We start from the raw sequence: 26390 nt of genomic DNA, 5'->3' as shown, positions 1-26390 counted from the left end.
CCCACCAGTCCACCTCCCCGCAGGCCCCACATCCCAAGACCTCAACGCACCCCATCGCCTGGCTTGCCAAGATATCCGAAAGCACTGCTCGCCCCTCTTCGAGGGTCCCCGACGGCCTGTTTCCGCCCTCTGAACCGGCAGGTAGCTGGACGGGCCCGCGGGGCCTGGCACAGGGACTCGAAGGACCCGCCCGCGCCCGAGTAGGCTCCGGGGACTCCGGCTTCCGCCTTCCTGCTGCCCTGGTTTTTTCCAGCGCCTGGGTCGTCCCCTGCTGCCCTCCCCACTGCGACCATGTTCGTTCCCTGCGGGGAGTTGGCCCCCGACCTTGCCGGCTTCACCCTCTTGATGGTGAGTCTCTGCTTGCGCTTTGCTTCGCAAGGCCCCTGCGGTGTCGCCACCCGGACCCGGGGTGTTTGGTGTGGCCTTGAGAGAAGGGGGACACTTGTTTCTATTTTAGGTTCTCTGCTGGAAAAAAGCAGAAAGGTTATAGCCGGAGGCAGCCGTCCAAATAGAGCCTTTGTCGGCTCTTGCAAACGTAATCAAGTCTACAATTTGTAGTCTCTGTTGCCTGTAAAACGTGATGTGTTCGTACATTCTAGATACACTGTACTTAGGTTGTGCAGGGCATCCTTCAGTTTTATCCAAGGAAGTCTTTGTACGTCTCGGGTTTTTTTTGTTTGTTTGTTTTGTTTTGAGACGGAGTTTCGCTCTTGTTACCCAGGCTGGAGTGCAATGGCGCGATCTCGGCTCACCGCGACCTCCGCCTCCTGGGTTCAGGCAATTCTCCTGTCTCAGCCTCCTGAGTAGCTGGGATTACAGGCACGCGCCACCATGCCCAGCTAATTTTTTGTATTTTTAGTAGAGACGGGGTTTCACCATGTTGACCGGGATGGTCTCGATCTGTTGACCTCATGGTCCACCCTCCTCGGCCTCCCAAAGTGCTGGGATTACGTCTCGTTTTAGAATCAGTCTTAAGCTAGCATGTTAATCGGAAAACTACTGATAGGGTAATAAACCTAACTCTTGCCTGTAGTTAGCACAGTTTTATCGGTCTTCATATTCATTTGTTATTTTAATAAAGTCTATTATGTGCGAGTATTAGAATAAGACTAGGTGCGTGCCCTCAAGGAATTTATAATGTAGTTGGAAACACATGTGATCAGTAAGAGCAGTAAATGCTAGGATAGACATTTGAAAAGGATATAAAAAGGCTCTGAGATAATTGGGAGGGGAGGGACAGAGAGCTTGTTAAGAAAGGCTCATAGAGAAAGCAGTATGTAGAAGATGGAGAGGCTGTGGGTTGGGAGTAGGGGAAAGTAGGCATTTCAGAAAGATGGATGTCTAAAACAGAGTCACGTAAGCATGGGGAACTTGGAGAGTACAAAGAATTTGGAATGACACATTAAAAGAGAATGAGCTGTAGGCCCTATGAACCCAGAAGGCACCACTGGAGAATGCACTGTTTGGAGTGGTATAAGGCTGGAGGGAGCTGGAACTATGTTACTCACTACATATAAAACAGGCGGGGCGCAGTCGCTCGCAACTGTAATCCCAGCACTTTGGGAGGCCGAGATGGGTGGATCACGAGGTCAGGAGTTTCAGACCAGCCTGGCCGGCATGGTCAAACCCCATCCTACTAAAAATATATATGTGTATGTGTATATATATATATATATATATATATATATATATATATATACCAAAAAAATTAGCTACTTGGGAGGCTGAAGCAGGAGAATTGCTTGAACCCGGGAGGCGGAGGTTGCAGTGAGCTGAGATCCCATCACTGCACTCCAGCTTGGGCGACAGAGCGATACCCCATCTCAAAAAAAAAAAAAGGAGGGAGTGGCCATGTCAAAAGTAGCCCAGAGATGTGTAAGGTGAAGAAAGTGTATGTTTAGATTTAGCGACATGTAGGTTAATGGTCGTCACCTGGGCAAACAGTTACCAGCGAAGTGGCAAAGAGGGAAACTATATTGGAGTGGGTTGAATGAATGTTAGAAAATAAGTAAGATTTTGTTTGTATAATATATATTCAGTCATTAATTCAGAGACAAGCATGATGGTTTAAGTCTGTAATCCCAACACTTTGGAAGGAGTTCAAAGCAGCCTTGGTAACATAGTAATACCTCATTTACAAAAAAAAAAGAAAATTAGCCAGGTGTGGTGGCATGCATCTCTATCTCAGCTACTCAGGAAGCTGAGGCAGGAGGATCACTTGAGCCCAGGAGGCAGAGGTTGCAGTGATCTGAAATCATGACACTGCACTCCAGCCTGGGCGACAGAGTGAGACTCTGTCTCAAAATAAAATTATTTTGAATAAGAGATAAAGTTTCTGCTTACGTTTTTGTGGACAACTTGGAGAATTTTTGCTATGTAGAGACAGAAGAAATGAGGTTGCAGCTAGAGGGCTATGTGGGGTCAAGGGAGAGTCTTTTAGAATGAAAGATATTAGAGCACGTTTATGTGCTGATGAGAATAATACAATAATTAGGAAAAGAAAGTGCAGAATAGTTTAACTCAAGTAGCAAAATTGTTGAGAAGGGAATTACAGGCAGTAACTAGGCAATTGGTAGTTGACAATAATGAGAAGTGGGAGAACACTCAGAGGGAACACCCTGAAGGAGAAAAAACAAAAGGAATTGTTGGAAGAATGCAAAGGAGGAACTAAATTAAAAGGATACTTTGGAGATAGCCTCAATAAAAATGAGTCATACACTAGATGTAGTTGGTAAGGGAATGGGAAGAAGTTTAGGTAGAGTGAATAATGTTGCTCTTTTCTAAAATGCAAAATATGAGGACAACTTTGGGCAAAAGTTTATAGTTTTGGACATGTAGAATGTGAGTTGCCTATGACCTAATCACGTGGAGACATCCATTCAGTTGTGGAGCTCCTACATCTTCTGGGATGTAGGTAGGGATTTGGCAGCTTCGTTATTTTAAGTCATGGGAAAAAGGGAGTGTGTGTGTTTGTGTGTGTGCTTAGTGTGAAAAGTCACTTCAACCTTTGAGAATAGGTAAAGAGGCACTAATAAAGCAAATGGTAAGAAGACCCAAGAGTGCTTCTGGTCATACCTCGTAGCCTTTATACTTGCTTTCCCACTGCCTGGAATGTTCTTTCCCAGATCTCTATGTGTCTCTATCCTTTACCTTTTTCAGATCTCTAGTCATTTGTCACCTGGGGTGAGTCTTTCCTGATCACTCTACTTAAAATTGCAATCAACTGTGTACACACATCCTTAAACTCACTTTATTTTTCTCCATAGCCCTTACCACTGTATATTTTACTGTTTGATTATTGCCAGTAAATCACTCTCTCACTCGAATGGAAGTTCCATGAGAGTGTGAACTTCGGTTGGTTTATTTTACTGCATTCCCATTGCCTAGAGCAACAATTGACATGTAGTAGGCGTCCAATAAGTATTTGTTCAATCAGTAGTCTCGAAGGTGGAGGCCCCAGCAGTTGTAGTTAATGAAAATCAATATCTAGCTCTGATGCTATGATGCTTTCAGTACTAGTACTATGACTGTTGTCTTCTGTCTAAACTTTTTAAAATGCTGCTGGCCAGGCGAGGTGGCTCACGCCTATAATCCCAGTACTTTGGGAGGCCGAGGCGGGTGGATCACCTGAGGTCAGAAGTTCAAGACCATCCTGGTCAACATGGCGAAGCCCTGTCTCTACTAAAAATACAAAGATTAGGTGGGTGTGGTGGTGCATGCCTGTAATCACAGCTGCTCAGCAGGCTGAGGCAGGAGAATTGCTTGAACCCAGGAGGCGGAGGTTGCAGTGAGCTGAGATCATGTCACTGCACTCCAGCCTGGGAGACAGAGGGAGACTCCGCTCAAAAAATAAAATAAGTTAAGTGCTGCTAATTTTGGTGACTTACTGAACATATCTTTTATAATTTCAGCCAGCAGTATCTGTTGGAAATGTTGGCCAGCTTGCAATAGATTTGATTATTTCTACATTGAATATGTCTAAGATTGGTTACTTCTATACCGATTGTCTTGTGCCAATGGTTGGAAACAATCCATATGCGACTGCAGAAGGAAATTCAACAGAACTTAGTATAAATGCTGAAGGTATGTAAAACCTCACCTTGTATTGTTCTGCTATAAGGTAGAATTGTTTTAAATTAGAAACAGACTTTATTGATAACTGTTTCGAAGCAGATGTTTACTTAGTGCCAACTTTGTGTAGAATTCATAGCCCAGTCACATTGTCCTATTCTTTTACATCCTTTTTTTAGTTCCTAGCCTTTTCTAAATGACAGCTCTTATGAAGGTTAAGAGTAAGATCATACTTGTATCTTTTTTTTCTTTGTATTTTCTGTTCATGCTTGTATCTTTTGTAGAATTTAAAATTTCCATTGTTTCCCAACATGGATTTTTTTCCTTCTATCTTCAGTTTTATTTTCTGTTGATGGTATGTATAACCATCACTAATACTAGGGAAAGACGAAAAGAAGATTGTACTGGGCTCAGTCCTGTAGGTTTAATGTATACTACATCAACTAAGCCTTATCCTCATAGTCATCTTCTTCCATTATAGGATCCATAATAATAGGGTATAGATAAGGCTCAAAGAGATTCATTTGCCAGATGCCACTAGTAGGGGTAGGCTTTTCCCATGCTGTAAATCTTCGTAATTCCTCATCAGACTATCAGGCTTGATTAATCGTGGAACACTGGTTTCGATGCAGCATAGCTCCAGCTGAGTAAGAGAAGAGCTCCTGCTGATCGTGAAGCATGGATGCACCATGAAGCATGGATGCAACCAGTTACTGCCTTTGATGGCTCACTGTTCTGGTGATCTTTCAGTCTTCTGTTTACCAGTTTAAGGTCAAAGCCAGAGGTGATAGAAGAGGAGGAAAGGCCTTTGGTGAATTGAAAGACAAATGAAAAAGCATGTTGGTTTTTGTGTCTTATTAACCATATTATTATTCTTAGCTTGCAATAATGAAATGTACTATTTTTTTTTTGTTTTTTTTGAGACTGAGTTTCGCTCTCGTTACCCAGGCTGGAGTGCAATGGCATGATCTCGGCTCACCGCACCCTCCGCCTCCTGGGTTCAGGCAATTCTCCTGCCTCAGCCTCCTGAGTAGCTGGGATTACAGGCACGCGCCACCATTCCCAGCTAATTTTTTGTATTTTTAGTAGAGACGGGGTTTCACCATGTTGACCAGGATGGTCTCCATCTCTTGACCTCGTGATCCACCCACCTCGGCCTCCCAAAGTGCTGGGATTACAGGTGTGAGCCACCGTGCCTGGCCTGAAATGTACATTTAAAGCATCACCTTACTATTGAACTTCTTTACAGGACAGATGGCTTTGTTAACACAAGACTAAATTTTAGTTACTGCCTCAGAGGATAAAGGACTATAAATGGTTAAAACCAGAATTCAGGACCAGGTGCATTGGCACACATCTGTAATCCCAACACTTTGCAAGGCTGAGGTGAGAGGAACACTTGAGCCCAGGAGTTTGAGACCAGCCTGGGCAACAAAAGGAGACCCCATTTCTGCCCAAAAAAGAAAAACAGAAAAAATTAGCCAGGCATGATGGCATGTACCTGTAGTCCCAACCTCTCCGGAGGCTGAGTTGGGAGGACTGTTTGACCCTGGGAGGTTGTAACTACAGTGAGCCATGATCATGCCACTGCACTCCAGCCTGGGTGACAGAGTGAGCCCCTATCTTAAAAAACAGGCCAGGTGTGGTGGATCATGCCTGTAATCCCATCACTTTAGGAGGCTGAGGTGGGCGGATCACAAGGTCAGGAGATCAAGACCATCTTGGCTAACATGGTGAAACCCCGTCTCTCCTGAAAATACAAAAAAATTAGCCAGACGTGGTGGCATGCGCCTGTAGTCCCAGCTATTCATGAGGCTGAGCCAGAAGAATCGCTTGAACCCAAGAGGCAGAGGTTGCAGTGTGCCAAGATTGCACCACTGCACTCAAGCCTAGGCAACAGCGAGACTCCATCTCAAACAAACAAACAAAACCCTAGAATGTGTATACTTTCCACTAGTCATAGCAGCTGTCTTGTATTGAGTATTACTGTGAGCTGAATGGCATGTGCATTTACATTTAGTAATGTATTTAATCCTTACAACTATTTTGTAAGGTAGTTTTATGTATAAGAAACCATGGCACTTAACCAAGCTAAGTATGTTTTTCAAGGTCATGTGATTAATAATTGATATAACTGAGATTCTAACCAAAACAGTCTGGCCTAAGACCTACTTTCTGGCATACCTCCCTATTAATGCACCTTCACTCAAGTAGAAGACCCATGGCTTTCCTTTCACATAAACTGGCAGCAAGTCAATTGTATGGATATCATCCTTTTTTTGAGACAGAGTCTTGCTCTGTCGCCCAGGCTGAATGCAATGGCACGATCTCGGCTCACTGCAACCTCCATCTCCCGAGTTCAAGCGATTCTCCCTGCCTAAGCCTCCTAAGTAGCTGGGATTACAGGCAGCTGCCACCAAGCTTGGCTAATTTTTGTAGTTTCAGTAGAGACAGGCTTTCGCCATGTTGGCCAGGCTGGTCTTGAAGTCCTAACCTCAGGTGATCCACCTGCTTCAGCCTCCCAAAGTGCTGGGGCTATAGGCATGAGCCACCGTACCCAGCCATGGATATCATTCTTTAATCTACTTTATTTTTTTTTTCAGATGAGATATTGTGAAATAAATTACAGACATCCTGACATTCTACTCCTTAATATATAAATATGTGGCTGAGCGCAGTACCTCACACCTGTAATCCCAGCACTTTGGGAGGCCAAGGCAGGCAGATCACAAGGTCAGGAGATTGAGACTATCCTGGCCAACATGGTGAAACCCCAACTCTACTAAAAATACAAAAATTAGCTGGACATGGTGGCCATGTGCCTGTAATCCCAGCTACTTGGGAGGCTGAGTCAGGAGAATCACTTGAACCAAGGAGTTGGAGGTTGCAGTGAGCCAAAATCACACCACTGTACTCCAGCCTGGGTGACAGAGTTAGACTCTGTCTCAAAAAAAAGAAAAAAAAAAAAAAAATATATATATATATATATATATATATATATATGCTTCTCTTGAAAGAGAATATTTTCTTACATAGCTAAAATGACGTTATTACTGTAACAAAATTATTTATTAATATCTCCCTGTATCTTACCCATATTCAGATTGGCCCAGTTTACCCCAAATTATTGTCTAAAGTTTAGTTTGTCCAAACCAAAACCTATAGTATGAGGAGACTTCAAAAAGTTTGTGGAAAAATGAACAAAATAATAAAAACAAAAAATATAAACTTCATTTCTCAACATCAGCTTCGTCAAGTTCCAGATACTTTTGTAAGCAATGATAACAACCATTTAGTCCATCCCTAAAGAACTGAGCATCCTGGGAATTAAACCATGTCAGTGCAGTCTTTTTTACATTATTAACTGAAGAAAAATGGGTACCCATTGCAGATTTTTTAAAGATTAGGAAACAGAAGTCAGAAGGACAAAATGGATACCTAATGATTTCCCATTGAAACTTTGACAAAACTGCCCTCGTTTGATGGGAGGAATGAGCAGCAGCATTGTTGTAACAGACAAGGACTCTCTAGCGAATCTTTCCCAGTTGCTTTTCTGAGAAACCTTTGGTTGACTTTCTCAAAACGCTCTCATAGTAAGCAGATGTTACATTCTTTGGCCCTCCAGAAAGTCAACAAGTAGAATATCTGAAGCATCCCAAAAAACTGTTACCATGACCTTTACTCTTGACTGGTCCACTTTTGTTTGGCTGGACCACTTCTGCCTTGGTAGCCATTGCTTTGACTGTGCTTTTTCTTCAGGATTATACTGCTAAAAACATGTTTCATCAGTTACAGTTTCTTAAATATTTCAGGATCTTGCTGTCACTTGTTTAAAATTTCCATTAAAAGCTGTGTTGGTAGCTGACTGGATGCAAGGGTTTTGGACCTATTGAGTGGAAAGTTTGCTCAGCTTTAATTTTTCAGTCAGAATTGTGTAAGCTGAACCAATTGAGATGTCTGTTGTTTCTGCTGTCAGGTGTCAGTCCTCTTCAATTAGGGCACAAATAGGATGAATTTTTCCTCACAGATTGATGTAGATGGTCTGCTGCTGTCGGCTTCGACTTTAACATCATCTCATCTCTTCATAAAATGAGTTACCCATTTGTAAACTGCTGATTTCTTTGGGGCATTGTCCCCATAAACTTTTTTTTTTTTGAGACAGAGTTTTGCTCTTGTCCCAGCTGGAGTGCAATAGCAAGACCTTAGCTCACTGCAACCTCTGCCTCCCAGGTTGAAGCAATTCTCCTGGCCTCAGCCTCCCAAGTAGCTGGGATTACAGGCACCTGCCACCACGCCGGGCTAATTTTTGTATTTTTAATAGAGATGGGGTTTCCTTTTCTTTTTTTTTTCTGAGATGGCATCTCTGTCACCCAGACTGGAGTGCAGTGGTACCCTCTCAGCTCACTACAACCTCTGCCTCCTGAGTTCAAGGGATTCTCCTGCCTCAGCCTCCCAAGTAATTGGGATTACAGGTGCCTGTCACCACGCTCCGCTAATTTTTGTATTTTTAGTAGAGGCAGGTTTCCCCATGTTGGCCAGACTGGTCTCGAACTCCTGACCTAGGGTGATCTGCCCTCCTCAGCCTCCCAAAGCGCTGGGATTACAGGTGTAAGCCACTGTGCCCAGCGCCCGTAAACTTTTTTATTTTATTTGTTTTTTTTTATTTTTGAGATGTCTCGCTCAGTCACACAGGCTGGAGTGTAGTGGTGTGATCTCAGCTCACTGCATCCTCTGCCTCCTGAGTTCAAGGAATTCTCCTGCCTCAACCTCCCAAGAAGCTAGGATTACAGGGGCCCACCACCATGCCCAGGTAATTTTTGTATCTTTTGTTTGTTTTGTATTGTTTTGCTTTGAGACAGAACTCACTCTGTCGTCCAGGCTGGAGTGCAGTGGCACGAACCAGGTTCAAACTATTCTCCTGCCTCAGCCTCCCAAGTAGCTGGGACTACAGGTGTGCATTACCACGCCCAGCTAATTTTGTATTTTTTTTTAGCAGAAATGAGGTTTCACCATATTGGACAGGCTGGTCTCAAACTCCTGGCCTTGTGATCTGCCCGCCTCAGCCTCCCAAAGTGCTAGGATTACAAGTGTGAGCCACCGCACCCAGCCTAATTTTTATATTTTTAGTAGAGACAGGGTTTCACCACGTCGGCCAGGCTGGTCTTGAACTCCGGACCTCTGACAGCCCACCTGCCTCAGGCCTCCCAAAGTGCTGGAATTATAGGCATGAGCCACTGCACCCAGCCCTCATAAACTTTTTTAAAGCATCAGTGATTTCACCATTTATCTACCCAAGCTTCACCATAAATTTGATGTTTGTTCTCCCTTCAGTTTAAGCAGAATTCATGTTGCTGTGATAGGGGCACTTAATGTCTTATACTTCTTAGCACCTCAAACCAGATCCTTTTCAGGCATGTTATAACAAGTCAGTACAAGTTTATTTTGGTGCAAAAATGTTTTCATAAATACATATTCTCTGTGACTTTTTTGAAGACCCCTCATATATCCTATTGTTATACTATGCCATTGAAATCTCTTTTACTCTAGAGCAGTCTCTTTTTCTTCCCCCTACCACAAACTGATTAAAGAGGAGATTGGGCCCATTGTCTTATATAATGTCCCACTTTCTGATTTGTCTGATTACATCCTCATGTCATTTGGCTTGTTCTTCAATCCTGTATTTTCTGTAACTGGAGTTAGCTCTAAAGGCTTGATTAGATAAAAGGTTAATGTCTTGAGGCAGAATACATAAAAGGTATTGTTGCTTTCATGTTGTATCGCATCAGAAGAAAAAAGTACTAGGAAACAGGAACCTAACAACAAAAATAATTGCATAGGCCAGCTGCGGTGGCTCACACCTGTAATCCTAGCAACTTTGGGAGGCCGAAACGGGTGGATTGCCTGAGCTCAGGAGTTCAAGACCAGCCTGGGCAACACAGTGAAAGCCCATCTCTACTAAAATACAAAATATTAGCCCCTGCATGGCAGCATGCACCTGTAATCTCAGCTACTTGGGAGGCTGAGACAGGAAAATCGCTTGAACCCAGGAGGTGAAGGTTGCAGTGAGCCACTGTCGCGCCATTGCACTCCAGCCTGGGTGACAGAGCGAGACTCCATCTTAAAAAATAATAATACAAAAATTAGCCGAGCATGGTGACATGCACCTGTAATCCTAGCTACTCGGGAGGCTGAGACAGGAGAATCGCTTGAATGCAATTCTTGAGAGGTTCAAGAGATGGAGGTTGTTGCAATGAGCCAGGATCACGCCACTGCACATCCAGCCTGGGTGACAGAGTGAGACTCTGTCTCAAAAAAAAAAAGAGAATTGCATGATAAACTGATGAGGAAAGTATTGCTGTTATTGAAGAAGGGGTTACAAAGCTTAGCCGACCTACCCCCTACAGATACATTCTTTTTCAAACCTAGGTCTGTTGTTGATTTGGACTACATGTGTTTGTCAAAAATAGGTTACAGGCTGAGTAATCTGTGCCTAAGTCTCTTTTTTTTTCTAAATTTATACCCTTTTCCCATAATTACTAAATTTTCTTTGGACTGAATATACCTAGTGCTTGCTAGATTTGCTGAGTTCAGCATTCCTCTCCCACCCCTGTAATACCACATCATGCCAGCCATAACAATCTCTGAAAGACCTGTAACAGTAGAGACCTGATCCACCAAAGGATTTGCTCAGTCTAGGGTTATTTGCAATCTCTTTATAGTAACCAACACTTGCCTCTTAGCACAATAGTAATCCTGTGTCCTTAGAGACTATTTTGTCCCTGACTCAGACAGGAGCTTCTCATTCTTAGAAGTGAAGTTGGGCAGGGAAGCCTTAAGCATCTCTAGAGAGGGCCCCTTGTAGCCCACTGATGAAATCCTGTGGATCCTTTTCCCAGAAAGAAATATAAACACATTGACTCACAGGACATTTTACATGTTATTTCAGATCTTTCAAAAAGTTCTGAGGAACACACATGTACCTATTTCAGGGATTTTATTACATGGCTAGCATTCTCTTACCTTTTACTGTTTCTTCTATTAATCCCAATGATGTTCCTGTTCTCTGGAGACAAGACGTGAGAATAACAAAAACCAAAAAGTTCAGTTTTCTTAAGGATGATTTTATTTGTCATAATACCAGAAATCTTCAGGGCAGTACCTCTCAGTTTTTACAGTTAAAGTCAGAAGAAAAATAATTTTTTATATTCTCTTTTTTTTTTTTTTAATTAGAGACGGGGTTTCACCATATTGGTCAGGCTGGTCTTGAACTCCTGACCTCAGGTGATCCACCTGCCTCAGCCCCCAAAAGTGCTGGGATTACAAGTGTGAGCCACCACACCCAGCCGGAATTTTTTATATTCTCTTACAGTTAACTTTTCAGAAATGAATCTGTTCCATAGATTAAAACTCACTGGCTCATTTTAAGGTACTTCTAAAATGTCTTATTTTAACCAGATGACATATATGTTCCATATTTTAATTATTGAAAATATTTAAATGCAAAAGGTATTATAGTTCAATTTTTATTTTTTATCATAATAATTTCAACTTGTATAACTTCCTCATTTTAACTACTGCATGATTTCATTTTCTTCTTGTTTTAATAGTATATTCATTGCCTTCAAGAAAGCTGGTGGCTCTTCAGTTAAGATCCATTTTTATTAAGGTTAGTATGTTGTAGTTGACTTTTTGTTTACTAAAGTGTAATGAGAAAATACCAAGTCAGTATCATTAGGAATTAACATTTAAAAAGTACTACTGTTTTATTTTATGTACAGTTAAGAAGATCTGATTCTATAGAGAAATAATCTTACAGTATTTCAGATGTGTTTCCATTTTTTCATAATTATATAGAAAGGAAGTAGGACTTTTATCTTGAGTGTTATATACCTTGAATTCATGGTGAAAATGTTTAAGCATATGAATAGTAGAGGTTTATTCCATTTGTATTACATTTCAGCTGGTGGCATCTACATATGTGTCATAAAATATTCTGAATCCGATTTCTTTCCTCCTCCACTGCTACCACTGAGTCCAAACCACTGTCATCTTCATGCCCGTCTCTACTCTTGCCCCCACTACCTCCCACAAATAGCAGCGCCAGTGATCCTCTTAACCTACACCACATCGCTACTCTCTTCAGAACCCTCTCGTGGCTTCTCCTCTCACTCAAAATGAATTTGTGATCCAGGAAAAGGGGCTTGCTGCCTGATGTACTATGATACCGCGTTTTTGAAAAAAGAAAGGCTTTGTAAATTTTTCAAAATTCTTCTGAAAAAAGAAAGGCTTGCAGATTGACTCCCAAGGAGACGGGAGTCAAGCTCAAATCTGCTTCCTCATGTTGGCTTCATGGCAGTGTTTTTATTAGAAAAGGTTCAGAGGGTAGATTCTGAGATTAGCAGATTAGTGATGGAAGGAAAGGGGCGATCTGGAAAGTCCTTTGGCATGCAGTTATCTCTTCATGCTAACTCATAGGGCCCATGTGCCAGTTCAGGGGAATGAGCATGAAACATGGTGGTGGAGCGTCGGCTTGTGACACCAGCAAGCTTGTTCTGTGCAGACTTCAGTTGGCCATATTGGTTCCAACCAGTTTCAGCCAATGCTTTTATCCTGTAAGGGGAGGAAGTTAGTATTTTAGCAAGTTGTTTTATATCCACTATGCTGCAACTCAATCATTTCTTTTTTTTTTTTTTTTTAGACAGAGTCTCCTCTGTTGCCCAGGCTTAAGTGCAGTTATATGATCTGAACTCACTGAAGTCTCTGCCATCCAGGGTTCAAGTGATCCTTCTACCTCAGCCTACAGGATTAGAGGCACATGCCACCACCATGGCTCATTTTTGTATTTTTAGTAGAGACAGGGTTTTGCCATGTTGGCCAGACTGGTCTCCAACTCCTGGCCTCAAGTGATCCACCCACCTTGGCCTCTCAAAGTGCTGGGAGGATTACAGGTGTGAGCCATGCCCAGCCCAAACTCAAGAATTTGTTAGTCATTGGTTTCTTTAACTCTTTGGGGATGGTTTCAAATTCACAGCCCTTACTGGGGCCTATGAGGCTCTATGTCTGTACTATCTAACACGGTAGCCACTGGCCACATGTAGCTATTTAGTTCCTCAGTCACTCTAATCACGTTCCAAGTTCTCAGGAGCCCCATATGGCAAATGGCCAGCATAACAAGAGTCATGCTCACAGGGAGCTCTGCCAGACTGCAGCTCTGTGGAGTCTAACCTGCAGCCACACTGGCTTCCCTGTTGTTAGACATTAAGCTCATCCTGTCTCAGTCTTTCCACTAGTTTCTCTGCCAAAATTCATTTTCTTAGAGACCCAAATGGTTCACTTCCTTTAGTGTTTTCTTAAATGTTTTCTCATCAGAAAGGCCCTCCTAGCCATTTCTTCCTTTTTTGAAATAGGGTCTCTCTTGCTCTGTCACCCAGGCTGGAGTGTAGTGGCGTGATCTTGGCTCACTGCAACCTCCGCCTCCCAGGCTCAAGCTATTCTCCCATCTCAGCCTCCTGAGTAGCTGGGATTATAGGTTTGCACCACCACACCCAGCTGATTTTTGTGATTTTCGTAGAGGTGGGGTTTTGCCATGTTGCCCAGGCTGGTCTCAAACTCCTGAGCTCAAGCAATTCATGTTTTGGCTCCCCAAAGTGCTGAAATTATAGGTGTGAGCCACCGTACCTGGCCTCTCTCTCTCTTTTTTTTTTTTTTTTTCCTGAGTCAAGGTCTTGCTCTGCCCAGGCTTGGGTGCAGTGACACAATCATAGCTCACTGCAGCCTCGACCTCCTGGGTGCACCACCATGTCTGCCTAAATTTTTTAAATTGTTGGTAGAGAGGAGGTCTCACCATGTTGCCCAAGCTGGTCTTAAACTCCTGGGCTCGAAGGATCATTCCACCTTGGTCTCCCAAAGTATTCAGATTACAGGCGTGAGCATCTGTGCCCAGCCCTTGACAACACTTTCTGTCTCCTTTTCCTACATTAACTTTCTTGAAACTCATCACTGCCTGGCAAGTCATTGATAGATTGAGATGGAGTCTTGCTTTGTCACCCAGGCTGGAGTACCGTGGCACAATCTCAGCTCACTGCAACTTCCACCTCCTGGGGTCAAGCGATTCTCCTGCCTCAGCCTCCTGAGCAGCTGAGATTACAGGTGCATGCCACCACGCCTGGCTAATTTTGTATTTTTTTTAGTAGAGACAGGGTTTCAGCATGCTGGCCAGGCTGGTCTCGAACTCTTGACCTCAGGTGACCAACCCTCCTTGGCCTCCCAAAGTTGTGGGATTACAGGCATGAGCACCCGTCCCTTTTTTTTTTTTTTGAGATGAAGTTTCACTCTTGTCACTCAGCCTGGAGTGCAGTGGCGAGAACTCAGCTCACTGCAACCTCCACCTTGGGAATTCAAGCGATTCTCCTGCCTCAGCCTCCTGAGTAGCTGGAATTACAGGTGCCAGCCACCACACCTGGCTAATTTTTGTATTTTTAAGAGAGTTGGGTTTCACCATGTTGGTCAGGCTGGTCTCGAACTCTTGATCTTAGATGATCCACTGCCTTGACCTCCCAAAGTGCTATGATTGCAGGTGTGACCCACTGGGCCCCGCCGAAAGTAAGCTTTTGAAAAGAATGATGAAGTGTCATTTACTCTTATATCTCCAGCTCCTAAGATAGTGTCTTGCACATAGAGAAGCTCTCAGTAAATATTTGCTGAGAGATTTTTTGGAGTGACCTGAGGTATCATCTGTTCAGGAAGTTAGAAATACAGGATTTTAGTGACATGGTTAACTGCATAGTACTTTTATTGAAGTATGAAATACATGAGAAAAGTGCACAAATCATAAATATACAGCTTGGTGAATTTTTATGCAGTAAACTCTCTGTGAAACCAGCTTTCAGATTCAGACATAGAGCATTGTCAGCATTCCAGAGGCCCCCATAATGCATCCTAGTCAATATTCTGTTGGTGGAATCCTGTGGTCTGTACTTAGGGCATCTAGCTTCCTTTCTCAACATTCTGTTTGTGGGGTTCACTCATGTTGTTGGAAGTAACCAAAGTTCTTTCATTCTCAATTCTGTGTGGTGTTAAGTTGTATACATAAGCCATAATTCATTCATGGTACTTTTGACATTGCATTTTATTTTTTCCAGTTTTAGACTACTATGAATAGTGCTGCTAAGATTATTTTTAATTCTTATATTACAATCACTGCTTTCTTTAGTTAACAATATTATAAACCCAAAGTTTTGCAGGGAGAGTTCATAATATTTTTACATTGTGCCACATGGCTTTTTGTTCTCTTCCTAATCAATGTAAGTTAAAAAATTATTTGACATATAATTTAAATTTTTGGCAGCTGGAAGTAAGAGTGATTTAAAAATAGCAAACATTGGCCGGGCGCGGTGGCTCAAGCCTGTAATCCCAGCACTTTGGGAGGCCGAGGCGGGTGGATCACGAGGTCAAGAGATCGAGACCATCCTGGTCAACATGGTGAAACCCCGTCTCTACTAAAAATACAAAAGATTAGCTGGGCATGGTGGCGCATGCCTGTAATCCCAGCTACTCAGGAGGCTGAGGCAGGAGAATTGCCTGAACCCAGGAGGCGGAGGTTGCAGTGAGCCGAGATCGCGCCATTGCACTCCAGCCTGGGCAACAAGAGCGAAACTCCGTCTCAAAAAAAAAAAAAAAAATAGCAAACATTTATTGAGCATTGATTCTTTGCACTGATACTGTTCTAAGTACCTTATATTTATTACTTAATCCTCACGACAATCCTATGAGACAGATACTAGTATTATCTTCATTTTTCAAAGGAAATACTGAAGTACAGAAAGGTTAAGCAGTTGCCTGAGACATGGTCTGTGGGAGGCAGGACCAGCATTCTCACCGGGGCAGCCTGGCTCCAGAGCCTGCCTCTTTTCTTTCCCTTTTTTTTTTTTTTTTTTTCCTGAGATGGTATCACTCTATTACCCAGGCTAGAGTACAGTGGCACAATTATGACTCACTGCAGCTCTCACCTCCCAGGCTCAAGTGATCCTCCCACTTCAGCCTCCTGAGTAACTGAGGCTACAAATGTGCACCACCATGCCTAATTTTTTTTTTTTATTTTTAGGAACAGGGTCTCACTATATTGCCTAGGCGGTTCTTTAACTCCTGGGCTCAAGCAATCTGCCAACCTTGGCCTCTCAAAGTGTTGGAATTACAGGAGTGAGCCACCATGCCTGGCCCAGAGCCTCCCTTTCTTAAGCTCTATACTAGACTACCTTCTTATTTTTAAAAGTTAGCCTGCATTTCTTACTCGCATTTTAAAATTTATTGAATAGTTATTTTGTGGGCAGTCTTTGAAAAGTTTTCATAAAGTGGGCTCCCCCAAAATTTTATAACCCACATTCCAGATTTATCAATTGTTACTGTCTTGCCACACCTGCTTGATCGCTTGCTTTCTGCACATGTACACACACAGTTTCCTTCTTCCAAACAATCCAGAAGTAGGCTAGCAACATAATTGTGTCATCCCTACATACTTCAGCACACCTCTTACAAGAACAAGGACACCATTACCCCACCCAGGAAAACCACCATTTAATGAATTATTCAATAGTATCATCCAACATATTCAAATTTCCCCAGTTCCCAAAATATCCTTCAATTTTGGATCTATTCATGGTTTGCAGGTTGTGTCTGGCTGTTACATCTTTTTAACATCTTTTCAGAGTTAAATTGACTTGCCCCTTTCTTTCTTTATAATATTGACTGCTTTGAGGAATCAGGGCCAAATATGGGGCATTCTCCATTCATCTGATAGTTTCTATGTGACCAGATTCGGGTCACAAATTTCTGGCAAGAGCCCCTCACACAGATGACTCTGTATTGATTATTAGGTAACAATTGATTACTTAAGTAGAGAACTGGAAATTCTCCTTTGTCCTCATGATTCATTGATTTTTTTTTTTTTTTTTTTTTTGATACAGAGTCTTACTCTGTTGCCCAGGTTGGAATGCAATGGTGCGATCTTGGCTCACTGCAACCTTTACCTCCCGGGTTCAAGTGATTCTCCTGCTTTAGCCTCCTGAGTGGTTGGGATTATAGGTGCCCGCCACCACGCCCAAATAATTTTTGTATTTTCAGTAGATATGGGCTTTCTCCATGTTGGCCAGGCTGGTCTCCAAACATTTATTGAGCATTGATTCTTTGCACTGCTGACCTCAGGTGATCCACCTGCCTCCCAAAGTACTAGGACCACAGGCATGAGCTACCATCCACGGCCATTCCTTTCTTAATTATAAAGATACTTTAGATAATTTGCTGGTCTTTCACTTTCAGTTTAAACACAGTAAGTGGATCAGAAAATAATTTCAGTATATATAAATGCTGTATCAGGCCAGGCGCAGTGGCTCACGCCTATAATCCCAGCACTTTGGGAGGTCGAGGCGGGTGGATCACGAGGTCAAGAGATCGAGACCATCCTGGTCAACAAGGTGAAATCCTGTCTCTACCAAAAATACAAAAATTAGCTGGGCATGGTGGTGCGCGCCTGTAGTGCCAGCTACTCGGGAGGCTGAGGCAGGAGAATTGCTTGAACCCAGAAGGCGGAGGTTGCGACGAGCCGAGATCGTGCCATTGCACTCCAGTCTGGTTAACAACAGCGAAACTCCATCTCAAAAATAAAATAAAATAAAATAAAAAATAAATGCTATATCATTGCATAAAGTTGATGAAATATATAGAATGTTCATATGTTCTAAGACTAACTTTTAGATTTATTTTTTTAATTCTCTCAATGGTATGCAAAGTATAAATCAAAGCCATTCTGTGAAAAACTGCTTTCCTGGGTGAAAAGTAGCAGCTGTGCCAGAGTCATTGTTCTTTCAAGCAGTCATTCATATCAACGTAATGATCTGCAGCTTCGTAGGTATGTCCCTGCCTCTGGAAAGTTATTTTTGGTATGGGTTATACTATCATAATTTCCCTATTAAAAAGTTAAACTTTAAAAGCCATGTAGATCCTTACCTCTCCTCACTGGAGTTTAGAAAGAGGAGGGTAAAAGAAAGTCAGGAGATGGGAGGGAGTGCAGTTACGCAAATCTTTTCAGTTCCTGTGAGCTGAGTAGAGTTGGGGCACAGGAAGACTTGGTTTAAAGAGAGAGAGGTTGGGAACCATGCTTTAGTGTTTCCTGTCACAGGCATGACAGCATCACAGCGCTCAGCTAACTAAGAGAACAAGGAGAAAAGGTACTCAAGATTTATTGGTTGGTAACTTTTGAAAGATTAATATTTTCACTTATTTCCATATATGTAGTCATTTAAAAAAAATAATAATAACATTTACTTTTTAGGCCAGGTGCAGTGGCAAACTCCTGTAATCCCAACATTTTGGGAGGCCTAGGTGGGCAGATCATGAGGTCAAGAGATTGAGACTATCCTGGCCAACATGATGAAACCCCATCTCTACTAAAAAAAAAAAATACAAAAATTAGTTGGGCATGGTGGCGCCTGCCTGTAGTCCCAGCTACTCGGGAGGCTGAGACAGAATTGCTTGAACCTGAGAGGCGGAGGTTGCAGTGAGCCAAGATTACACCACTGCACACCAGCCTGGCAACAGAGCGAGACTCTGTCTCAAAAAAAAAAAAATTTACTTTTTATAGAGACAGGGTCTCGCTATGTTCCCCAGGCTGGTCTCGGAATTCCTGGGATCAAGTAGTCTGCCTGCCGCGGCCTCCAAAGTATTGGCATTGCATTCGTGAAACCACTGCACCTGGCCACATGCTACCATTTGTATTTGCAGAAATCCATGTGCCTAAAGTGTAGCTCCCTGGCATGTCAGAGTGATTCTTAAATGGATGACAAAGTATCCCAGAAATAGAACTGTAAGCTATCATTATCACATAAAATTGGTAACATATCATATAGAATACTCTCATACTCCAAGATGTAGTTTTTATTTTCATTTTTATTTTTTGAGACAGAGTCTTGCTCTGTCACCCATGCTGGAGTGCAGTGGCACAATCTCACCTAACTGCAACCTCTGCCTCCTGAATTCAAGCGATTTTCCTGCCTCAGCCTCCTGAGTAGCTGGGATTTACAGCTGCCTGCCACCATACCTAGCTAATATTTGTATTTTTAGTAGAGGCAGGGTTACACCATGTTGGCCAGGATGGTCTCGAACTTCTGACCTCCACTGATCCACTTGCGGGCCTCCCAAAGTGCTGGGATTACAGGCATGAGCTACTGCACCCGGCCCCAAGATATAGCTTTTAGATAATTTGTTTTTTTATTTTGGGGGGGATGGAGTCTTACTCTGTCACCCAGGCTGTAGTGCAGTGGCGCAATCTTGGCTCACTGCAACCTTTTTAGATCACATAGATCATAACTTTTATCATTTATACACGTATAAAATCAGGATAAAAAAATACCAGTAAGCCAAGTTACCTTTCAAAATGAACTAATTTATAGAACTTTCACAAAAGACATTACAGGCTTCATGGCAGAAGGGAGCATAGCTGTGGGAAATTTTTGCAGTGAGCCTGCCTAAGTGTTTCTGTCTCTTTATATTGTCTCCTAATTATGTAAGTAGCAAATCAGAGCAATATTTTTTACTTAAGTCTGCTGATACTTGTTTTTTGCCTATGCAGCAGAATACACAGAGGCCAAGAGAATTTTAGCTAAAGAACCGATGTTTGCCTTCAAGTTCGTATTTGTGACTTTTTAAAAAGGTAACTATCTGATTATTTCTAGTACTCCGTTCCGGTACCTCCTTACACCTTCCATGCAAAAAAGTGTTCAAAATAAAATAAAGAGCCTTAACTGGCAAGAAATGGAAAAAAGCCGGTGTATTCCTGAAATAGATGATTCCGAGTTTTGTATCCGCATTCCGGGAGGAGGTATCACAAAAGCACTCTATGATGAAAGGTGAGTTTGTTTGCCTGTTCATTTGTTTCCCACTTTACTTAAAAATGAAATTAGGCTGAGTGTGGTGGCTTACGCCTGTAATCCCAGCACTTTGGGAGGCCAAGGCGGGCAGATACTGAGGTTAGGAGATAGAGACCATCCTGGCTAACACAGTGAAACCCCATGTCTACTAAAAATACAAAAAATAAGCCAGATGTGGTGGCACACGCCTGTAGTCCCAGCTACTCGGGAGGCTGAGGCAGGAGAATCGTTTGAACCCTGGAGGCAGAGATCGCAGTGAGTCGAGATCGCTCCAGCCTGGGTGAGAGAGCAAGACTCTGTTTCAAAAAAAAAAAAAAAGGAAATTAATGCAGTGAGCTGAGATCGCGCCACTGCACTCTAGCCTGGGCGACAGAGGAGATTCTGTCTCAAAAAGAAAATGAAATTAAGACAGTCGAATATATTGGATTACTTATTGAAACTTTGAAAATATATTTATAAAACATACTATTTTAGAGCTCGTATTTAGGAGAAAGATTTAAACTTGGTTATAGAAGAATTGTTTCCTAAAAAGACATATTTAGTGCTTTATTTTGTGTGACTTTTTAGGGCTTCTGATAGTCTTTGCAACCTCTACAGGCAAACTTATTGCTCTGTTATTTCTCTCTTCTCTAATTTTTATTTTCTTCTGCAGCTTTGGGTTTGGTTTGCTCTTTTTTCTCTTTCCCCAGGTGTCAACTTACGTTATTGATTTAAAAGTTTTTTCTTTTTTCCTGAATGTATTTACAGCTATAAATTTCCCTCTTAGCACTGCTTTTGCTACGATTTGACATGTTGTGTTTTCATTTTCACTTCTCTCTCAGTATTTTCTCATTTCCCTTGTGTTTTTATTGTCCCCCTTGCAAACACCTGCCTCCTTTCTGAGAGTCAGCCCACCCTTCACCTCCTGTCTGCAGCCTTGCTTCTTCCTGTCTTCCAACAAGGAAGTTACCAGACTCTGCACTCCACGTCTTCCTTTTTTTTTTTTTGGGACGGAGTTTTGCTCTTTTTACCCAGGCTGGAGCTGGAGTGCTATGGTGCGATCTCGGCTCATCGCAACCTCCGCCTCCTGGGTTCAGGCAATTCTCCTGCCTCAGCCTCCAGAGTAGCTGGGATTACAGGCTCGCACCACTATGCCCAGCTAATTTTTTGTACTTTTCTTAATAGTGACAGGGTTTCACCATGTTGACCAGGTCTCAATCTCTTGACCTCGTGATCCACCTGCCTCGGCCTCCCAAAGTGCTGGGATTACAGGCTTCAGCCACCGCACCTGGCCCACCTCTTCTATACTTTGTTGCACTTACCTTACAGATCAGTCCTCCTAGACTTTTGCTTCTGACCATGTCAGAGTCACTAATACCAGACTTGTCCTCCTGCCGTAAAAAAACTGGAACTGGACAGAATTTATGAAACATCTGTTTTCTAGACATTGGACTACAGGCAGCACACAATTGTCATCCCTGAGAGAAGGCAAATTTTAAAAGTCTACAGTTGCCCAGGTTTCTGCTTGGAGATACTTCTGGACTGCAGCACAGGGAGGGGAACCCAAACAGAGCACAGTGGTCTTGCTGAGTGGAGATGAGTTAAGACTACAAGGAGGCTGAGGCAACTGGAAATACAGGGCAGAGAACCAAAGGGCAGGGGTGGCTCATAAGAGTCCGGAGGTCTATCCCCTTGGGTCTTTTTCTGAATTCTAAGCCACGAGTGTAGGGTGGAACTATGAGGCCAGGGAAAGAACAGCTTCTGGGTAGCTATAAGCTTGCCCACAAAGTTAGCAGTGATAAACAGAAAATATTTTAAAAGTTAGACCTACTCAGCATCGAACATTCTGGAAATGCAGATTACCCTAAAGAAGCAATATTTAAAATACTCAGTTGTATCAACCAGAATAAAATAGTTCCAAATAAAAAAGTAATAAAGTCATCCTCTGCCTTTTTTTTTTTTTAACACAAGGCCAGAGGGTAATAGTAAAATGATTATCCCACACTGTGTTACAAACTACAGAGGCACAGTAAGCTGAAGAGCATGCCCTGCACTTTCCAAGTTAAAGCCTTGAAAATGCAGGCACAGCCTGGGAGCCAGCCTTCTTCAGGCAAGAGCCTTGCCTGAGGCCATCACTGCAGAGGCATTTAGGAACTGGAATTTTCTTAGCCATCAGAGCTCACAGTGGTTCCACACAAAGATTGAGAGCCCCTAGGGTATTTGAGAACCAAGTACTGGGCTAGTGTGGATGGGGCTAACAGTTTCTACTTTCTGGTTTTGAGAGACTGAGATACTGTGGTAAGTTAGCCTGGTATCATCTGAGACGTCCTAACATACACACCAGTCTCCTCTGTGTCTTAAATCCCTTTCTTAGAACTTATTTTATTTCTGTAGCTCTCTGTGAGTCTCATGCTTTCAAGTTTTGGCATGGCATTTTTCTCATAGTTCTTGGTTTTAGAGTATTAGGAATAATTTTTGCATTTACTAGCAAGCAGGACACTTTTTAGATTGGTATATCTTCATCTCACTAGCTTGAGGCATTTATAGTATGATAGGAGACTTAGGTTTTGGAGCTAAAGAGACCTAAGTTCATGTACCATCTCTGCCACTTACTAGATATACAGCTTTGGTCATGTTAACTATGTATTCAATCTCTTTAAACCTGTTACCTCAGAAGAGTAGCTCATACCTCTGTCATATTTACTTTGTGGTCACTGTTTTAAGCATTTTGCCTCTATTACCTCCTTTCAACCTCACAACAACCTGTGAAGTCGGTTCCATTATCATCCCCCTTTTATAGAAGAGGAACACCCCTGGTTAAGTAACTTGCCCAACATATCTGGTAAGTGGAAGAGCTAGAATCTGAGTCCTGATGTCTATCCTTGTTCCCCTTATTCCAAACTGATTCATTTGTAAGATGGAGCTAATTATAGCTTCCTCAGGATTATTACAGGGATTGAGTCATAAAATTTGCAGATACTGCTTAACATGTAATAACCACTCAACCATTTTTTAGAAGTAGTAGTAACTTTTCTTTAATGATTCCATTAGCTTCCACAGTTTCCCTCACTGCTTTAGATTATTAGTAACTAGGTATTATGTTTTTTCAGCCTCTGCTGTAGTGCTTCTGAAAATTGCTGTCTTCTGAAGTAGGTTTGGGGAGTAGATCAGAACATAACATATCTGCTGTAGCCAAGGACAGAAAGGCTGCTTTTTCATGCAGCCCTGGGGCAAGGCATGATTGTGCATGTTCCCCAGTGGGTGTTAAAGAGGCCTGCTCTCACAAGTAGAAAACATGTGGGGCAAAGGGAGATGATAAGTGATCTTATAATGTGGTATCTTTTCCTTTCCTAAAACCAGGCAGGTTATCATAGCTGTAAAAACAGACACACTAGAGTCAGCTGTTCTACCTGTGAAAAAATACTGATTCTTATTTTTATTTCTTGTAGCTGTTCTAAAGAAATCCAGATGGCAGTTCTGCTGAAATTTGTTTCAGAAGGGGACAACGTCCCAGATGCATTAGGTCTTGTTGAGTATCTTAATGAGTGGCTTCAGATAATCAAACCACCTGTAAGTTTTATTATAGTTTAAGCCTCCCCTTTGTCTGATTGTGTGTATTCATTAACTTGCATTTTATATACTACCTAAGTAGACCAAATAAGGTTTATATTAAATATAGACATATCTTTACAAAAAATTTAGTTTAAGCTGAATTTTTGAAAATGAGAGGACAGTTAACCAACCTATTATTTACAGTTGTTTAATTAAAGCTGACTTTCCAAGGCGGGAGGATCACGAGGTCAAGAGATCGAGACCATCCTGGCTAACATGGTGAAACCCTGTTACTATGGAAAAATAAATAAATAAATCTGACTTTGCAAAGAGGAAAATCCTTAATTCATTGTACTTACTATTCATGTTACATTAATTATGCCAGACATAGTCTTGCAATAATAAGCCTTCTTTGGAATTCAGGAATTTTTTTAGGAAAGTAATAAGTATTGTTATGTCAGTAATATTGTAGCTATTGAATGTGTATTATAGTTGATATTTTTCTTTTTTTTTTTTTTTTTGAGACGGAGTTTTGCTCTTGTTACCCAGGCTGGAGTGCAATGGCATGATCTTGGCTCACTGCAATCTCCGCCTCCTGGGTTCAGGCAATTCTCCTGCCTCAGCCTCCTGAGTAGCTGGGACTACAGGCTCGCACCACCATGCCCAGCTAATTTTTGTATTTTTAGTAGAGACGGGGTTTCACCATGTTGACCAGGATGGTCTCGATCTCTTGACCTCATGATCCACCCGCCTTGGCCTCCCAAATTGCTGGGATTATAGGCGTGAGCCACCGCGCCCAGCGATATTTTTCTCTATTATGAAATGAGAGCATTATACCCAGAGAAGTGAGTTAGCCTTTAGGCATAATAGAACACCCCATAAGGCTGCTTTATAAGGTGGGTAACTGGCTTTTGAATTCATGCTTTTGCCAAGATACAAATCACGTGATGCTGATTTTTTTTTAACCCCTATTCTTTTTAAATGTGATTTTCCCTAATAGATTTCATCTGCAGCCTTTCTGGCATATCTTGTAATTTGGAACTTAAAGAAATTTATCTTCAGATGACATGAAGACAAACTTTATTTATCCTTAACAGTAAAACCTGGCTATAAAAGTATCAACCAAAAGAAACACAAAAGGAGAGTTTTATAATACATGATAAAGGAAATTTGATGGTAAAGTTTAAAGATTAAAATATTTTGTTCTTCAGTTACAGAGTGATGACCCCTCAGCAGCTACTTCACGGTGGAAAATACCAAGTTCTTGGAGATTACTCTTTGGCAGTGGTCTTCCCCCTGCACTTTTTTGATCTGTTTTCCTTTTTATACCTTATACCCAAAACACTTATTACCAACACAACTATTAAACATTGTATACAGAAAATTGCATGATCTGAGAATGTATTAGGAAATTAATTTCAAGGCAAATATTAAAGAAAAAAAGATTAAGGGTCATGCTTTTCATTATATACAACAAATGTAAATCTTGTATAATAAAATTTTATATCCTAAGTAATTTTGTCTTAAATGTATTTTTTTTACAATTCACTCTATATTAGCTTCCTAGTTCTGCTGTAATACAGCACCACAAACTTAGTGACTTAAAACACATGGTTTAATTTGTAAATTAATTAATTTTCATTGTGTATTTTAAGTAAAATGAGGCGAGTTCTTGCCTTGTTACCCAGGGTAGTCTCAAACTCCTGGGCTCAGGTGATCCTCCTGCCTCAGCCTCCCAAAGTGCTGGGATTACAGGCATTACACCACCATGCCCAGCCACAAATTTGCTTTTAAACTCAGACTTCTGAGTTCTAGAAGTCAGAAATCCAAAAATGGGTTTGACAAGGCTAAAGTTGGGGTGATTGCAGGGTGGTGCTCCTAAGGAAGGCCTTAGGGAGAATGTGTTTTCTGCTGGTTTCCAGCTTCTTGGGGCTGCCATATTCTTTGGCTCATGGGCCCTTCTATCTATCTTCAAAGCCAGCAGTTTAGCATCTTCAAATCTTTCACTTACAAGGACCCTGTAATTACATTGGGCCCACCCCAATAATCCAGGATAGTTTCCCCACCTCAAAAGAATTTTAGTATAAAGAAATAATAAAAAAAGTTTTCATTTTCAAGTGCCGGCTTGTTCACCCCTAATCTTTGGGATTTACGATTTCGCTGTGTTACCTCTGCCTTGGCTTTCTCTCTCTCTCTCTTTTTTTTAATATTGTTGTAAAAGCCTACAGCACCCAGTAGTCACAGGTGGTCTCCCATCAAAGTACTAACCAGGCCCGACCCTGCTTAGCTTCTGAGATCAGATGAGATGGTATGGCTGTAGACTGCCTGGGCTTCCTCATCTGTAAAACAAGGGCTTGTACTATTTAAGGATATACCCTACTTCCCAGCACTCAAATGTTTCCTTTTGATATGCAAATCATTCTGGATTCTGTGAACTAGTTCTCTTTCCCTTTTGGTTAAATATGAAGTGGGGGTTGACATCAGTAAGATGGCAAAATAGGAAGTACCAGTCATCATTACCCCACAGAAACACCAATTTAATTTATAGACCAAGATACCAGAAATCAGTTCAGTTGCAGTACCCCCCAGGTGAGTGCAAAATTAAGAACAGCCACTTTGAAATTATAAGAAGGGTCATTTCAGAGGCGCCAAGATGGCTGGGAGAAGCCAGCAACCGGAATGCAGCTCCCAGCGATTGAGACACAGAGGGCTAGAGGACTTCATGATTCCAAACGAGCTGCCGGGTTCTTTTCTGTGGAACTGATAGGGCACTGGAATTAGGCCCAGGGAAGGAGCCGCAGGGCGAGAGCTGCCCACTGGGTCAAATCAAGAGAGCAGGGGTTGTGTCCCCACCTGAACGGTGCAGCC

At 42.1% G+C, this 26390-nt stretch overlaps 2 protein-coding genes across 3 annotated transcripts in view; one reads left to right on the top strand and one right to left on the bottom strand.

Annotated features, from left to right (window-relative positions):
- Positions 1-420, bottom strand: part of CEP76 (centrosomal protein 76) — a 44679-nt gene extending 44259 nt beyond the window's left edge. For both annotated transcript variants that reach the window (XM_035270514.3, XM_035270513.3), the window contains exon 1: positions 51-420. In XM_035270514.3, the coding sequence (XP_035126405.1) occupies positions 51-293 (243 nt within the window). In that variant the 5' untranslated portion in view covers positions 294-420. The remainder of the gene's footprint in view (positions 1-50) is intronic.
- Positions 193-25038, top strand: PSMG2 (proteasome assembly chaperone 2). The gene is made up of 7 exons (XM_035270520.3): positions 193-348; positions 3912-4083; positions 11679-11737; positions 17856-17974; positions 19797-19970; positions 23420-23540; positions 24734-25038. The coding sequence occupies exons 1-7, from the start codon at positions 292-294 to the stop codon at positions 24830-24832; spliced, it is 801 nt and encodes a 266-aa protein (XP_035126411.1). The 5' UTR covers positions 193-291; the 3' UTR covers positions 24833-25038.
- Positions 25039-26390: the final 1352 nt, after the last annotated feature.

This window comes from Callithrix jacchus, chromosome 13 (assembly GCF_049354715.1).
Source record: "Callithrix jacchus isolate 240 chromosome 13, calJac240_pri, whole genome shotgun sequence".
In the NCBI taxonomy this organism is placed as follows: domain Eukaryota; kingdom Metazoa; phylum Chordata; class Mammalia; order Primates; family Cebidae; genus Callithrix; species Callithrix jacchus.
Note: the sequence above shows the minus strand (reverse complement) of the source record. Positions and strands in the feature narration are given on the sequence as shown.

Bases quoted from the DNA above. Each gene is read 5' to 3' on its own strand.
- PSMG2 (XM_035270520.3), top strand. From the start codon at position 292: ATGTTCGTTCCCTGCGGGGAGTTGGCCCCCGACCTTGCCGGCTTCACC. The intron at 349-3,911 runs GTGAGTCTCTGC...TTATAATTTCAG, and splicing joins CCGGCTTCACCCTCTTGATG to CCAGCAGTATCTGTTGGAAA. The intron at 19,971-23,419 runs GTGAGTTTGTTT...TATTTCTTGTAG, and splicing joins AAAGCACTCTATGATGAAAG to CTGTTCTAAAGAAATCCAGA.